Below are 15,137 nucleotides of genomic sequence, written 5' to 3'. Positions count from 1 at the left end.
ATTCACCTGCATTTACATACATAAATGTAAAAGAAAGCTCTACTCCACTAAGCTTTCGGCAAATGGTGTCCTCTGAGCTTTAGTGCTTTCCTCACGAGGGTTGCTGCTTGCCTTTTTCACTATTGCTATCCTCCTCTGGCCGCCACTTCTTTTGTGTGCGTGGCCCACAGCTATCAGCTATGGTGTCGGTTGTCCTTGTTGCACTTGTTCTTCGTGGAATCAACGTTGCGCGCTCAACATTGTCGTGTCGCCAATGTGTGTGTTTTGTTGTACCACAAGCAAATTTGTCTTGGCCCCGATTGTAACGTCCCAGCACACAACTGAAGCTTCAACTCCGAACAATAAACCAAAAGAAATTAAAGTGTACACAATAAACATTAAAAAGCGAGACGCGAGTGTAAAATAATTTAAACAAAAATAAATTAAACAGTGTACGAAAAAAAATTCGAATAATGTAAAGTAAATAGTAGAAGAATTTCAGGAGCAGCAATTGGAGATTACAGCAGAAGAAGAAGAAGAAGCAGCAGCAGAAGATGCCGTCGCGTGAAAACAACTCCGCCCTATTTTGAGCTGCAGTCATTGACATAGACTAAAAATCACAGCAACAACACAACCATGTGCCGCTGCCTTCATATCCTGTTCCTTGCTGTTGAAGAAGCATCAATATTATTATTAACGTATTAGGCATTAACTTTTGCATCGCATAGAAGAGTTTTGCCATCATCAAAGAGGATGGCAGCGGGAAACGAGAATGGCACAGCGAGCAGCGCTGCCGACGTCGCTGCCGCTGCTTCAGCTGCTGTTGCTAAGAGCAGCGCCTTGCATTCGCTGGACAGCTATGATGTGGTCTACGATGGTCAGGAGCATGATGACACCAAAAGCGTGTCTCATCTCGATTGGCCCTTCTTAATTAAGGTGCGTAGCATTTCACTTTCCCTCCTCCTCCCAATCTTTCGCCCTCTCTTTGTCAGCTTTCATTTGAACCTGCTCTTTTTTTTGTGAGGTTATGTATGCAAATATGCAAGTGTTGCGCTCTCTTTCTTTTGCTTTTTATCTCTGTTTGTTTGTGCAAGTGTGAGCATGAGTGACTTTGTGTGTGTGTGTGTTAGAGAGTGGGGGAAATGTGCATAAGTGGATGCTTTTTATGTCAACACAGTCGAGAGCTATGTTAACTGAGTCATCAATGAGTGGCCAGCCATTTAGCCAAGTGGCGCCAAGTGTGTCAGTGGCATTGAGGGCTTGAGGGCTGTTTGGCTGCTTGGCTGCCCGACTGCAATTGCAGCGCCACACAAAAGTCGTCCTTGATCGAATTACAGCACATACGCAAATGGGCGCTGTCACATCCCAGTTTCTCACTTCCCCCCCTTTACCACCCACCCTCTGACCACTTTAACACGTAAGCATGTTTGCAGTAATTGCCAAAGTTGGGTTAAGTTCGTTCCCTGAGATCTCTCTGCGAAAGTTCTTCAATTAAAAGTGTAGTATTCAGCAATAATTGAAATAAAGTTCTACTAAAATACAAATTTAATTCTATACCGAGTAGTTTAAATCCAAATAAAATTTAATTACTGTTTTACGTCTTTTTTGGATTAAAAAAATTCCTTATTTTCCTTTATATAAATAAAAAAAATGTTCACTAAAAATGGAAAGTAGATTTTATTTGAAATTGAAAATGACAAATAACTTTTATTATCTTATTCAATTTAAAAAAAAAAATTGTATATATTCTTTATTTATTTACAATCTATCTATTTAAAGATAATACGTAAATTTTATGGGAAAAATTAAATTGAGGTCAATTTTAAATATTAACTTTTATTTTCAATGTTTTAATTTAAAAAAGTTAAAATGGGGTCACTTTTAAATATAACTTAAACCTAAAATCGTTGTCTCCAGGTTTTTATTTATTTTTCACCTAAATTCGATTGTTGATAAATAAATAAAATGTCTCCCGCATTTTTGCAAACCCATTCTATAGACTCTTGGTAAACTTTCGGTTAGCAGCGAATTTCATGAAGAAGAACAACAAACAAGATATCAAATTGATGAGGTACAGGAAATTGCTTGTTTACTTTGGCACACAATTCGCGGAATGCAGTTGATCGTTGCCAAGGCTCACAGAGTAAACACCTGGCTGAACCACCCTTGAAATTATGCCCGAGATTCCCTCCCAAAAACAAAAAAAAAAAACAAGCAGAAAGTTACAGTCGAGTGTGCTCGACTGTGAGATACCCGCTACCCATTTTGAATAAAAGCAATATATTTTGCGGTATTATTCTCAAAATATACCAAATATACTACAAAAATACTAAAAATATACCGAATGGTATATGTGGTATATCGATATAGTGCCGCATTCAAAATATACCATAGATGGCACAATATACCAGATTGTCAGCCAAAGCAACTAAGAGCCCTAGTAGGTAGGCGTTTTTGCCCATAGAAAAGTATTTCTTTAATAACTTCGACAATTTTTATTTTATCGCAATTAAATTTTCATTCATCATAACTACTATAGTAATTATTGTATATATCAAAACTCGCAACTCTAGCTTTAAAATTACGCTTGTTATTCGATTTTTTTGATTTGCGGGGGCGGAAGGAGGCGTGGCAAAAATTTGAAACAAACTTGATCTGCGTGCAAACATAACAAATGCTGTCGAAAAAAAATTAGAGCTCTATCTCTTATAGTCTCTGAGATCCAGTGTTTCATACGGACAGACAGACAGACGGACATGGCTAGATCGTCTCGGCTGTTGATGCTGATCAAGAATATATATACTTTATAGGGTCGGAGATGCCTCCTTCTACCTGTTACATACATTTCCTGTCGGCACAAAGTTATAATACCCTTCTACCCTATGGGTAGCGGGTATAAAAAGGGAATAGGGCTAAAAATATAATAATGTTCCCTGTGTTTCCGCACGAGAGCATATTTTGCATGGCTGACTGCGTTGATTAACCATATCCTGTTTTTGTTTTTTGTTGTGTTGCAGGGAATCCTGGAGAGCAGCCAGACATGTGCACCCACCACACCGGACACACTGGCCGCCCTGCTCTGGGCAATTATCGCAGTGTTTGGCATCGTCTATGCTCTGCTTGGCTATCGCTGCTTGCGAGCCGTCGGCTTCCTCAGTGGCTTGATGGTGGGCGCCAATGGCATCTTCATATTGCAGGACTTTCAGATCACTTGGCTGGGCAAACCCGCCGACTCGGCGCTCGCCATTGTCGCTGGTCTCCTGGGTGCCGTCCTGGGATCCACATATCCCGTGGCGTCGGTTTTAATTAGCGCCTTTGCTGGCGCCTTGCTCTCCGGTGCTGCGATGGCCGTGTGCGTTGCCACAATGCCGGACAATGAATTTGGCGTAAGTTGAAGAAATTACAGATTATGCTTATGCTCTTTCATTTTATTCTCCTCTTCTCTGCTGCAGTATCGCGAGATCTATGTCGCTGTCGTGGGCGGTGCTGTCATCTGTTCGGTGTTAACGCTTTGCTGTGTCAAGTATGTCACCATACTCACGTCCAGCATTGTTGGCACCGCCATGATTATTGGCGCCATTGACTTTTTCATGCATGGCCTGGAGACCATTAACTGGGTAAGTCCAAGACCTAGATTAAGTATCTAAGCCTTAAAGGGAAATCAATTGCGAATTAAAGATATTTAAAAGATTAATGGATGTCCTCATTAGCCATTGGTAAGAAGGGAGTGCCTCACCATTCATTGGATAATTGAATGTAATTACAACCCTTCGAAATGTAATGCATAGTCTTCATCTACCAATATGCTATAGCAATAGTCGGTCTACAAAGTCTCAGAGATGTGCAAAACAAGGAAGACTAAATGAACACAGTATTTAGCTGCTTGTTACTTAGTAGTTAAAGTTACGGTTTAAATATGCTTCAGAACATAAATAAAAAATGAAAACATGTAAGAATGGGATGAGCAGGAGTTTATACATCAACTGCGACGACTTTTAGTCTATAATTGAGCTAGCAAATTAAACCATTTATTTTACCCCTTAACCATGTCCAATAAAACCAAAACAGTACAGTATTATATTAGATTATTATTCCGAAAAGTTGCTAAAAATATACGTTATAATAACTAGAAAAGTAATATACCACTATGTTCAAAATATACCATACAGTAACAAATATACCAGATTATTTCTTAAACAACTTCATTAAGATACAATTTTATAGTGCAATTTTAGTTGCTTTAACATATGGGGAACTACTGCCAAAGAATGGCATAAATTATATCTAAGGCTATGTTTGAAATAGATATTGCGTTCAAAATATACCATACAGAGTACCAAATATACCAGATTAATTCTTAAATAACTTTTTTTAGCAGGAAAATCAGTTGTAGGTGATTTAATGCCAAAAAATGCATAAATATACCTAAGGCTAAGTTAGAAATAGCTACATATATACTATTACATTCAAAATATACTATAGAGTAGCAAATATACCAGATTATTAAATAAGTTCATTAATATACAATTTTAAAGCAGGAAAATCAGTTGCAGTTGCTTTAATATATAGGAAACTATTGCAGTCAATAAGGTTTATGCCGAGTCTAAGGCTGTCTTTTAATTTAGTATTTAATACTAGATGTAATACAAAAATGGAAAGATTTTATGCAGTTGCTTTGCCATGAAGTGAATTTCTGCAATAGAAAGTGATTTCTTAACAGTGACATACTTTCTCATCGATTATTTTCTCGCAGATACTCAACATGAAGCCACATCCATCGCCACCGCCTTGCTACGGCGGATTGCTGATCACCGCCTGGCCGGTGACCATTGTGATAAGCATTATGGTGCAGTGCTTCATCACCGCCTGGCGCGTGGATCATCGCAAGCGCATCTATATGCGGCACCATCAGCCCCACGGTGCCCATGGTCCGCATCATCATGGACTGACGCACGGACAGCCGCCGGCGCCGGGCAATCCTCATGTGCCGATGCGACGGGCTCAATCGCGTACACGAGAAACACGCGAGGAGGCGCGTCAACGCAAGTTCCGTTATCTGTATCAGGTGCGCACAGCACGCGGTGACATTATATCGCAGGTAAGTTAATGTCTTTCTCTCATTTCAAGAGATGTGAAATTATTCTATTTTTCTTTGATAGAACTTTGTCTCGGCTCTGCAGAAGCGCATACAATTGAGCGGCACCGAAACGCCATCGGAGCGTTCGATTAAGACGAGCTCGAATGAACGCAACACATTCCGCAGTGATCGGACACACTTTACGACCATTCACGATCCGGAGCTGTGCGATAAGATTGAAATTGTGCGCGACATTGGATAACAAACAAGCAATAGCTACATGTAACTATATCCGTAAGGGGGGCTAGGGAGTGATCAATTCAACAGATTGGATTTTAGGGTCGGGGGCCAATTAAAAACGATGCGAGTTTGGACAACACGGTTATAGCAACTAGGAATCAACATGTAGCTAAATGGCAAACAAAAACAGAAAACCCAAAAGTGACACGACGGACAGCAGACCGAAAGAAGAGAAGACACAAGCTTTAACTTGATATGGAAATTGAAAGAATACCAGATGAAGAGGACGAGTTATACTCGCGTTTGGTTTCCCGCAAAATATGAAAAAGAAAGAAAACCAAAAAAACGAAACTAATTCAATAATGGATAAATTATGAAAATACTGTAAATGTATTTGCATTCCTAGCACTTTAAGAGCATAATTATGATATTCCCCAATAATCGAAGTTAGGAAACCTTTGCACCAAAAAAAAAAAAAACACATAAGATAAGTATAAAGTAAAGGGATGTTACTATGACACAAGAATATAATAATATAAGTATATGAATACGAAAAGATAGTGAATGTAAATGTAGCCAGTGTTTGTAACAAGTTTGACTTGCGTGATTGATTGAAAATGGATTGTGTATCAAGGATTGTTTCTTCTAGTAACTAAATATTATATACTCGTATCTGGTCGAAGTTAAGTTGAATCGCGTATTCCTAAAATGCAACTGCAACTGCAACTGCAAAATGCACACATAATAATTATAATTATCAATTTACTAATGAGTTTGTGATCTGTGTTATTCAACATATTCCAAGAAAAAAAAAACAAAATACATATGAAACAACTTTTTCCGCTCTTCGAATACAACTTATACTATATACATATATATAGTGCATATATCTACTAATTACAACTGATGTTTCCTTCGATTTTAAAAACAAGTCTACATAGTAATCCATAGCAAATACAACAATAATATATATATATGATGTGCATACCTATTAAGTACAATAAATTTAACATGTCCGGGAACCGAATTTTACGCCAAAATATAGCAAACGAATCTGTACAGTTGCCTATTAGGAATTTAAATAACCGAGAAAAAAAAGAACGTTATGAAATTTTGCAAAATTGCATTTAAAAAATCCTTGTACTTGTCGTATTTATCATAAAGTTTAAGGCTAAGCTAAGGTTCTCTCTATTATTAATTGAATGAAATAAGCTCCATGCAAAGAAAAAACTGCAGTACAAACTCACGTTGAGGAACTGCAGATTAGACATTGACCTAGCATTATATATTTAAAAGAGAAAACGAAACCAAAGAACAAAACTCTGTAATGAAACGTTAGTCCGTGTTAGTCCTGCTAAGGAAGAAGAAGAATTGCTGCCGTCCTCAATCACAGCTAATTCAATCAAAAACTAGTCAGTCAGTCAGTCAATCAGTCAACGATCGTGGTTGGGTCAATGTCTAATCGGGTTTACTTCTACTAGTCTTAAGACCTAAGTTATCGGAACCGATCTTTTTATCAAAAGTGCAACAAAGATTTATTGTAGCATAGCTTCTTGGTACTTGCTACTGGCATTTAATGAACAAATGGCAGCTGTTATCTTGACAAAAGTTGCAAACTTTTGCTTATATTATATGATAATATATTATATATATAGTTAATGATAATTAATGGAAATGCATATTTAACGACCTACAACAAACATATTATATACAATAAATCTATATATACAGCAGAGGCTAGATTGAGTTCGAAATCGAACTCAAAATAAAAATAAATAATGCGAGCCACAACAACACAAAAAAAAAACCCATTTTTATTCCACAATTTGCCACCAAAGCGATCAACTCTCTTGAGTTTTGCAATGTCGCTGTTTCCTCTGGACGCCATCGAGTTGGAGATTCTGCAAATGTGTCGTCTATCGATCAATCACATCAGTTGGCCATGCCAGGCATCTACGTGATGGCTGGTTAGGGCAACCATCTAAAAAAGATGTGGTACCTCCAATTGAAATCCTCGCTCTTCTGTTATTGCAGTGCAGCCAAGGATCCTAAGAATCTGGACAACATCATCGGCATCACGCTGATCAACTAGAAATTTGTGCTAACTACACTCTTTTCTTTGCTAATCAACTAACTAGCTGAAAAGTGAGCTAACTACGTTTTTTGCATTTGCTGATCAACGATCAATGATTGTCGAAAGTTTGCACTAAAACCTTTTTTTCTAGATTGCTATTTAATTTCAATTTTAATTTAATTCAATTTAGCATGAATTCTATTGAGTAAAATTAAAAATACAAGTAAGAAAGCTACAGTCGAGTGTGCTCGACAGTGAGATACCCACTACCCATTTTGAATAAAAGCATAATAGTGCGGTATTAAATTTAAAATATACCAAATATACCATAAAATACTTAAAGTATAAAGTATAAGTATTTTGAATAAAAGCAAAATAGTGTGGTATTCATTTTCAAAATATACCAAAAAATACTAAAAGTATACCAACAGCTGTTGGTATATCGATACAGTACTATATTTCAAATACACATGTGTATACAAAATATACAACTTTTTTAGGCCATACAAAAGTATTTCTCAAATATCTTCTACAATTTTCAACATTTTCAGGAATTACAAAAACTATAGTTATTATTGTATGCACCAAGATTCGACTCTAACTTCAAAACTATCCGTTATTCGATTTGCAGTGGCAGAAGTGAGCGTGGCAAGTATTTAAAACAAATCGATTTGCTTGCAAACATAACAAATACTGCCAAAAAAGAATGATAGCTCTATCTCTAATAGTCTGTGAGATCTAGGTGTTCATACAGATGGACAGACAGACAGACGGATATGGCTATATCGTGTCGGTTGTTGACTAGATGCGAAGAATATATATTCTCTAAAGGGTTGGAGATGCGTTTTTCTGTCTGTTACGTACACTTCCACTCTATGGGTATAATAAACATGAAATTTTGCTAAAGTTAAATACGTATACGTAATTTAATACAGTAAAATACGTATACGTAATATCGTAGCTGGTAATATTGATGTCATTTTATCGCCAACAGATTAGAAATGTAATTAAACATTTTTTATGACTGGTAATCTATAAAATCGATCATCTTAGAGCTGATTGAATTTTTATCATTAGACGAAATCTTTGAGGCAGCTTAAAACACAGAAACAGAAAGTACAACTTTGTCACCCAGCTATATACTATATATATAATCCATTCTCGATGTGTACTTTTTGTCAATTATTTATTGATTAATACACATGTTGCATACAGTTGCCTGTGTGTTGTGTTTTCGTTTTTTCTGTTGTGTATTCGTATTTTCTATATACCATAGAACAAATTCATCTAGCTTAGCGTACGCGCGCCTGTCTGTGTGTGTGTAACTGTGTGTGTGTGTGTGTGTGAAGAAAGAAAAAACAATACATTTTTTTTTTTTGGTTCAAATTGTAACAATTGTTGTGTATATTTGTTGTTGTTGTTGTTGTTGTAGTTTGCGCCCCTCTAAACGTTATTCAATTTGTCCATGGTGTTTGGTATTATTTATGTTATGTGTGTGTGTGTGTTGGTGTGTTGGTGTGTGGGCGTGGCGACAGGTTGCAGTGCATCCACTTTAGATGCGACCCGGGAATGTGCCGCTCTCGCGCTGATCGTCCCACTTCTCAACCCAGGCATTGGGGCACATCGTCTTGTAGACCTTCTTGAAGTAGTTGCATGGAGCGAAATCCTCGCCACGCTTCTTCTGGCAGCGATGGAAGTCCACGTACGATTGATAGCAGTAGCGTGTCACGTTCTGGTTGGGGAAACGTGGATCGAAGGGGGCGGTCTCCATCTTGTAGGCGGACATGATGTCGGCTGACGACTTATCGCTGTTTTTGTTTTTAGACATGAAAAATTGCATATATATTGACTTTAAAGAGTTCTCAAACAAAAAAAAAAATATAACAACAAATACACGACAAAACCAAAACAAATCATAAGCCAGGGCATAAAATTCGAGAGAGAGAGAGAGAGAGAGACAGAGAGAGTGGAGTGAGCGAGTAAGATGGAGTACGATAAATGATAGCAAAATGAACAAAATGTATAAGAAAAGTATTTTAAGAATTTACAAAATTCAAATTAAAATTATAAATGTTTCAATGTTCAATGCGTTTTGTTCAAGTTGTTTTTGTTTTTGTGCGCGATGTGTTGCACATTAATCAGAGAGAGAGAGAGAGGGAGACATATGAAAAAAAGAGAGATAGATATAAAGAATCGATAATACGTTAGTTCCATGTTTCGATGCTGCGATCCGCACGTCACACATACAGTACAAATGTGAATTGTAGTATTATCAATATATAATATATCTGTATATATATAAAGTATCATAGTCTAAAGTAGCTGTGTATATAAACTAGAGATTTGTTGCTTAATGCTTAATATATATCGGTATATATACTGGCTTAAAAATCTGTACAATCTGCGGCTTAAATGCTAAACCTAAATCGTAATACATAATTCATAATGTGTCAGCAACAATCAATAGTTGCTGCTGATCTGTTGTTTAGCTTTGTTTTCTTCTTTTTCTATATTTTGTATTGTTTCGTATAACGAGCTTACATCATCAAAAATAGTGTGGCTGAGAATGAGTGTGACCATGTAATCCAAAATTAATTGCTTTTGGAGCCACCAACTGTTGTGTTTTTCTTTGTTTTCTTTACTTTGCTTGTGTGTGTGTGTGTGGAGTGTGTTTTTGTGATTGTTTTGCATTCTGCGTTCAAGTTCACATCCAAAAAAAAAAAAAAGAGGCTTCCAGTTCACTTGACCAACGGCCGCTTGCCGTTGTCCGTGTCGCAGGCATTGCTCTTGTATTTATTGACCTCGGCCAAGTAGAGTGACCAAAAGTCCTTTGGATCGACGTCGCGTTCGTTGGGCGTCTTCAGTTTGGCCACCACGCCGGTCTTAAGTATTTTGCCGCCACGTCGTCGTCCCACCATCGGTGGCGGTGGCGCCGATTTCCCAGCTGCAGCTGCTGCAATATACGGCGCTGCTGCGCTGCTGGCGGCGCCCACAGCTATCGCAGGCAGTATGCCAAAGGGCGATGCCACGTCAGGATGTTGTGGATGCTGTTGCTGCTGATGGTGTTGGTGGTGTTGTGGTTGATCCGACATCATGATGGCAGCGCTCGCTGCTGCAGCGGCTGCGGCGGCAGCAGCTGTTGCCGCATCGAGTTGTCGCTGATGCTGTTGTTGTTGATGGTGCTGGTGATGGGGACGCTGCTGCTCCTCCTGCATCTTCTTAAAGAGTTCCATAAACGAGCCATCGTTGGCAAACACTGGATGCGATGGCTCCGCTTTTGGCGGCGGATATACTTTTCCCTCGCGTGCGAGAGTCTCGCGCAGTTTCTCCTCGATCTCGCGATGAATGCGCTCCTTGTCGAAGGGTTCGTCGGTATCCAGATTGTAATAGGCACCCACAGCGGACATGGCATTGTCCTTCTTGCCGGGCACCGATGTGGGCAGCATACGTGGATCAGTCATTTGTTTGTGTTTGTTGTGCCCAATTCCTTGCTGTGGTTGCAGCAGTTGTTGCTGCTGCTGCATCTGGCGACGTGCAGCAGACGAAGAGGCAGAGGCGGAGGCAGATGAAGTGGTGCCTGGCGGCGTGGCAGAGCGACTGCGACTACGCGTGTCGTGCTGATAATGGTTGCTGCTGCGTCTTCCATAGTCCCTGCTGTCCCTGTCTCGCTCTCTGTCCCGTTCTCTCTCCCAGGAGCGATCGCGTGAATCGCGATGATGATGACGTCGGTGGCGATCACGATCACGATCGTGCTCACGACTGTGGCGACGACGTTGTTGGCGCTGCTCTACGGAGCGACTGCGACTGCGGCTGCGACTGTGACGACGACGCTCAACGGAGCGCCTCTTGCTGCTGTGACGTCCACGGCTGCTGCTGCGGCGACGCTGATCGGACGTCTGCTGTTGATAGTACGGTAATCGTGCCGCAGACATGTCGTCGTCGTCGTTGTCGCTCTTTCACTCTTCTTTCACTTCTTCTCGCAGTCTCCCAGGTCGATCTGCAATTCGAAACTGTGCCGCGTTAAATCAATCAGTGTTTGCTGTTCTCGTCACGATTTCTGTATATATACCTATTATATACACAATATACAAATGCTTTACTTTCGCTCGATTTACTTTTGACGACGCCTTCTCTGCTTTAATATTATTTTCTTTTGTTTTCTTCACACAATTTGCTTTTGTTTTGTTTGATATTTTTCAAATAGAATCTTCGCCACGCCTGCCATACCGTTTGCCTTGTGCTGCCAGACTGTCACGATCACAGAGTTGCAGCTTTTATAATGAAAAGTTATAGCTAGCAGCTCGTTGTAAAATTGTTGTATTTAGTCTTGGCATTATAACAGCTGGCCAACTGGCTCATTTATGCCCTTTTTTCACTTTTATTAAAGCCACAAAAATTGCAGCATGATGTGTGGAGCGTTGCCACACCGCTTTACTAGCGAAGCTTTGCTTTAGTTTAGAACACTCACACACACACGCATTGACAAAGGGTCTCAGCGGCTATTGTAACTGCAAGCGGACGGACCAATGTGAAAGAAGAGCACAACTCGCGTGCACGATAACTCTCAAATTGCACTTGATCTTGTCTATGGAATCGGCATGTTGTCGTAAGTAGGGCCGTGAAGAGCAGAGCAGAGCAGCGGCGCACAGGGCACAACAGTTGTCGGCTGAGGCTGACGGAAAATAAAGAATTATGAAGGAATATTGAAGAGCTTCAAATTCATAATCAAAAACTTATGCAATTTGCAAATTGTGGCGATTTTCTTTGCAGTTTGCACTTTTGCGGGTTTACTTTTTTGTGATTGTATTTTTAATAAGGAATATTAAAATTTACTTGTTTCTTTTATCCCACGTTTGCTGTCGTTGTTGTTGTTCTGCCACCGCTGACCGTTGATTGAAGCTGCAGTTTGATGTTGTTGTTGTTGTCCAGAAGGTGGCGCTGCCACCCTTTTATGTTAGCGAGTATCCCGCAGAAGGTGGTAGTGGTGCTGCCACCCTTTTTAATTATTGTCACGCAGCTGCTGCTGTTGTTCTCTTGTTGCTGTTGTTCGCGTGATGTTGTTGTTGTTGCTGCTGCTGTAGTTGATGGTGCGGTGCGGGGCAGGGCGCGTGCGTTTTAATTGTGTTTATGTGCGCTTTGCATTGGCTTTGCGGCTTTGCATTTGATGCATTTGTATTTTTGTATAACTGAAATCGGTTGGGAGCGGATTTGTACACACGTCCTGCATGGAAAAATGAACTTGAACGCATGAATACAAAACGTTACTTGGACCCAAATACGCTGTGCAAGGAGTTTTTTTTTTGTTATTATTACGTTTTTCTTTCGATTTTTTCTACTCTTTTTTTTGTCGTTATGGAATAATACTTAACGAAGGGAAGTGGGCAGCGGCGACAAGCCAAAAAATTAAATATTGTATTTGCAATATTACAAATTTGCGTTGCGCACACTGTTAAAGTTCTTATGTAACTAACGCTAAAAAAAAACTTATTCGATTTTTGCTTGCTTACTTTAATAACTTACTTAAATGCCGAAATAGAGAACTTTACCACAACTATTTTGCCGTCAAATTTAATTGGAAGTTATGTAATTTGCTTTTGCCTGCTGGTGCCTAAAGCCTTTTTTTTATAACCAGCGGCGTTGGAAATGTATCTGTATGTGTGTGTGTGTGATTGTGTGAGTGCGAACTTATGACAAAATACTTTTCATATGTGTGTGTGTGCGGATGTATGTGTTAAAAATGTGTTGCATAAATGCAATATTTATTTTGGAGCCACTGGCTTACAACTTGAATTAGTTGCGCTTTGTTGATGAGGTTTTTCTTTAATTTTTTTGCGGCTGCTGCTGCTAAACACATACCTTTGTTGTTCCGAAAGTACGAGGAAAAATTTTCAACTGATGCCCGATTGATTCTTGGCTATTACGAACACACGAAACTAGTCGGTCGACGATAATCTGTGTATTGGAACGAGTGAATCGAATAATAAATATTCGATATAATGTCAAATGTTACAGTGTGACAGAGTCGTTCAAAATTCAAAATATACTAGTTTTTAAGCAAGTACAGATACACTAATATAGCAGAGTTTCCAACAAATGCAGTTATTGGAAAAACAGTATAAAGCTTTTAAAAAAATTGAGTTTCTTTTAAATGAATAATTTTTGCAATAATAAATTAATTTGAAATTATATTTGATAACAAAACAAGATATTTGAAAATGCACTTAATAATCGAAAAATCGATAGCGCCATAAGTACTCGATAACAGGGAAACCAAGTACTGTCTGCCAATACAACATACTCATTCGGCAGACTGGCAGAAAAGTGAGTGAAGCGATGGGAGATTAAATATTTCTCCGTGTTTTTGTTTTTGATGATGGACAACAGCAATCCAACAATTGAGCGCGGTGCAAAGCCTAGAAACAACAATAGAAGAAACTACAATCCCCAACGTGCCAATCCCAATCATCGTGTGGTTCGTAAACAACCTCCGCGTGCAGCTGCCACAGACAACAGGCATAATATTTACATTACCAGCAAGACGGACTTTAGAGTAAGCACAATATACATACATATATACAGTATGCAATTGGTAAATTGCATTTTCTTGGCAGGCACAACAGAAGCGATGCGAAGATCTGCTTAATTCGGGCGCTAAGGAAATCTATCTGCATTGCATGGGATATTCGATTACACGTGGTCTCAATTTGGCATTGCGTTTAATTCAGAACTCGGAGGGCGCTCTAAGTTACGTGATAAATACGTCGACAATTAAGCTGCTGGATGAGCTGCATCCGCTGTGTGATGAGGATGATTTAACGTTTCGTCAGCGCAACAACTCGGCGTTGCACATTAAGATCTACAACAGCAGTTTGTTCGATATTGTGGTGCCCCAATTGCCAGTGCCAGCAAATTTGCCAGCTCACGATCAACATCAGCCAAAGACAAAGCAGCAAACACACCGCAAGCAACAGCAGCAGCAACAAAAGCAAAGACAACAGAAGTAAAATCATGTTTAAGCTATCTGAGCTGGTTCGCTGGCTTGGCCTCACCGAATTCGAGATTTTGGTGAATCTTTGCGGCCTCTTGGTCTTCACAATAACGCTGGCGTTTAAAATCGCCGGCACATTCAACAATCTATTCCCGGAGATGATGAACGATTGGTTTAGCATCTTTAGTCCATTGTTTTTCATCGATATTTGCAATGCCTATTTCTGTGTTATTGTCGGCATACGAATGTATTTGGATTCGGATAACAAACGCAAGGCGTTGCATCGCTTTATGTGGAGCACATATTTCCTTGTTCTGATTGCCATCTTCAAATATCTGTTGTGTCTCAAATTGTCGGGCAAAACGGGTCTTGAGTATAGCGAGGTCTTCACACCCATCTTTGTGCTGTTGCAATTGGTTGCAGTACGCGCTTGCCAGCTGCCCAACTCTATTTAAACAATGTTTTATTAACCATATTGTCTATAAAAACTAAAAGTAAACTAAACAATATTGAACAACAATAACACCATGCATCAATCCGTACGTTAAGTTATTGTAAGCTAAGCTAATCTGATGAATGTGCAGAAATACAAACATATTTTTTTTGTACACAAAACATTCCGAGTTCAATTAATATTAATAGAGAATTTCAACAAGTTGATAACAACATTCAAATATCAGCTGCTTTCGATGTCGATAACATAATTATCGGTGGTCATACCTAAGCAGAACTAATTAATATATATTGAATAATAATGTCAGGCAACATGATATTACTCT

The 15,137-nt window shown here is 39.2% G+C and overlaps 4 protein-coding genes across 10 annotated transcripts; 3 read left to right on the top strand and 1 right to left on the bottom strand.

Moving 5' to 3' along the window:
• The first annotated feature begins 187 nt into the window (after positions 1–187).
• LOC117578325 (transmembrane protein 198) lies at positions 188–5,624 on the top strand. Its single transcript, XM_034263787.2, has 5 exons — positions 188–915; positions 2,997–3,365; positions 3,432–3,596; positions 4,733–5,077; positions 5,139–5,624. Exons 1-5 carry the CDS (start codon positions 733–735, stop codon positions 5,316–5,318), a joined length of 1,242 nt encoding a protein of 413 aa, XP_034119678.1. The 5' UTR covers positions 188–732; the 3' UTR covers positions 5,319–5,624.
• A 2,915-nt stretch (positions 5,625–8,539) lies between these two features.
• Positions 8,540–13,376, bottom strand: LOC117565436 (uncharacterized). 7 transcript variants are annotated; one of them, XM_034244554.2, is made up of 4 exons: positions 13,227–13,376; positions 12,204–12,591; positions 11,440–12,042; positions 9,632–11,367 (listed from the first exon to the last, which is right to left on the bottom strand). In XM_034244554.2, exon 4 carries the CDS (start codon positions 11,300–11,302, stop codon positions 10,109–10,111), a length of 1,194 nt encoding a protein of 397 aa, XP_034100445.1. In that variant the 5' UTR covers positions 11,303–11,367; positions 11,440–12,042; positions 12,204–12,591; positions 13,227–13,376; the 3' UTR covers positions 9,632–10,108. The 7 variants fall into 7 exon arrangements, with proteins under 7 accessions (XP_034100469.1, XP_034100445.1, XP_034100437.1 ...); XM_034244546.2 differs by having other exon boundaries at positions 9,632–11,380; positions 13,227–13,375; XM_034244562.2 differs by lacking the exon at positions 11,440–12,042.
• A 277-nt stretch (positions 13,377–13,653) lies between these two features.
• Positions 13,654–14,374, top strand: LOC117565478 (ribonuclease P protein subunit p20). The gene is made up of 2 exons (XM_034244585.2): positions 13,654–13,920; positions 13,982–14,374. The coding sequence occupies exons 1-2, from the start codon at positions 13,741–13,743 to the stop codon at positions 14,372–14,374; spliced, it is 573 nt and encodes a 190-aa protein (XP_034100476.1). The 5' UTR covers positions 13,654–13,740.
• Positions 14,375–14,378: 4 nt separating this feature from the next.
• On the top strand, positions 14,379–14,881 carry LOC117565490 (transmembrane protein 203). The gene has a single exon (XM_034244597.2). The coding sequence runs from the start codon at positions 14,379–14,381 to the stop codon at positions 14,811–14,813; it is 435 nt and encodes a 144-aa protein (XP_034100488.1). The 3' UTR covers positions 14,814–14,881.
• The last annotated feature ends 256 nt before the right edge of the window (positions 14,882–15,137 follow it).

Source organism: Drosophila albomicans, chromosome X, assembly GCF_009650485.2.
Source record: "Drosophila albomicans strain 15112-1751.03 chromosome X, ASM965048v2, whole genome shotgun sequence".
NCBI lineage: Eukaryota > Metazoa > Arthropoda > Insecta > Diptera > Drosophilidae > Drosophila > Drosophila albomicans.
This window is presented reverse-complemented; position numbering and strand designations above follow the sequence as displayed.

What these genes read in the sequence shown, in the direction of transcription:
- LOC117565490 (XM_034244597.2), top strand. Translation starts at nt 14,379, where the DNA reads ATGTTTAAGCTATCTGAGCTGGTTCGCTGGCTTGGCCTCACCGAATTC.
- LOC117565478 (XM_034244585.2), top strand. Translation starts at nt 13,741, where the DNA reads ATGATGGACAACAGCAATCCAACAATTGAGCGCGGTGCAAAGCCTAGA. An exon ending in CCAGCAAGACGGACTTTAGA is followed by an intron (nt 13,921 to 13,981) that starts GTAAGCACAATA and finishes TTTTCTTGGCAG; the next exon opens with GCACAACAGAAGCGATGCGA.
- LOC117565436 (XM_034244554.2), bottom strand. Translation starts at nt 11,302, where the DNA reads ATGTCTGCGGCACGATTACCGTACTATCAACAGCAGACGTCCGATCAG.
- LOC117578325 (XM_034263787.2), top strand. Translation starts at nt 733, where the DNA reads ATGGCAGCGGGAAACGAGAATGGCACAGCGAGCAGCGCTGCCGACGTC. An exon ending in ATTGGCCCTTCTTAATTAAG is followed by an intron (nt 916 to 2,996) that starts GTGCGTAGCATT and finishes GTTGTGTTGCAG; the next exon opens with GGAATCCTGGAGAGCAGCCA. An exon ending in GCCTGGAGACCATTAACTGG is followed by an intron (nt 3,597 to 4,732) that starts GTAAGTCCAAGA and finishes ATTTTCTCGCAG; the next exon opens with ATACTCAACATGAAGCCACA.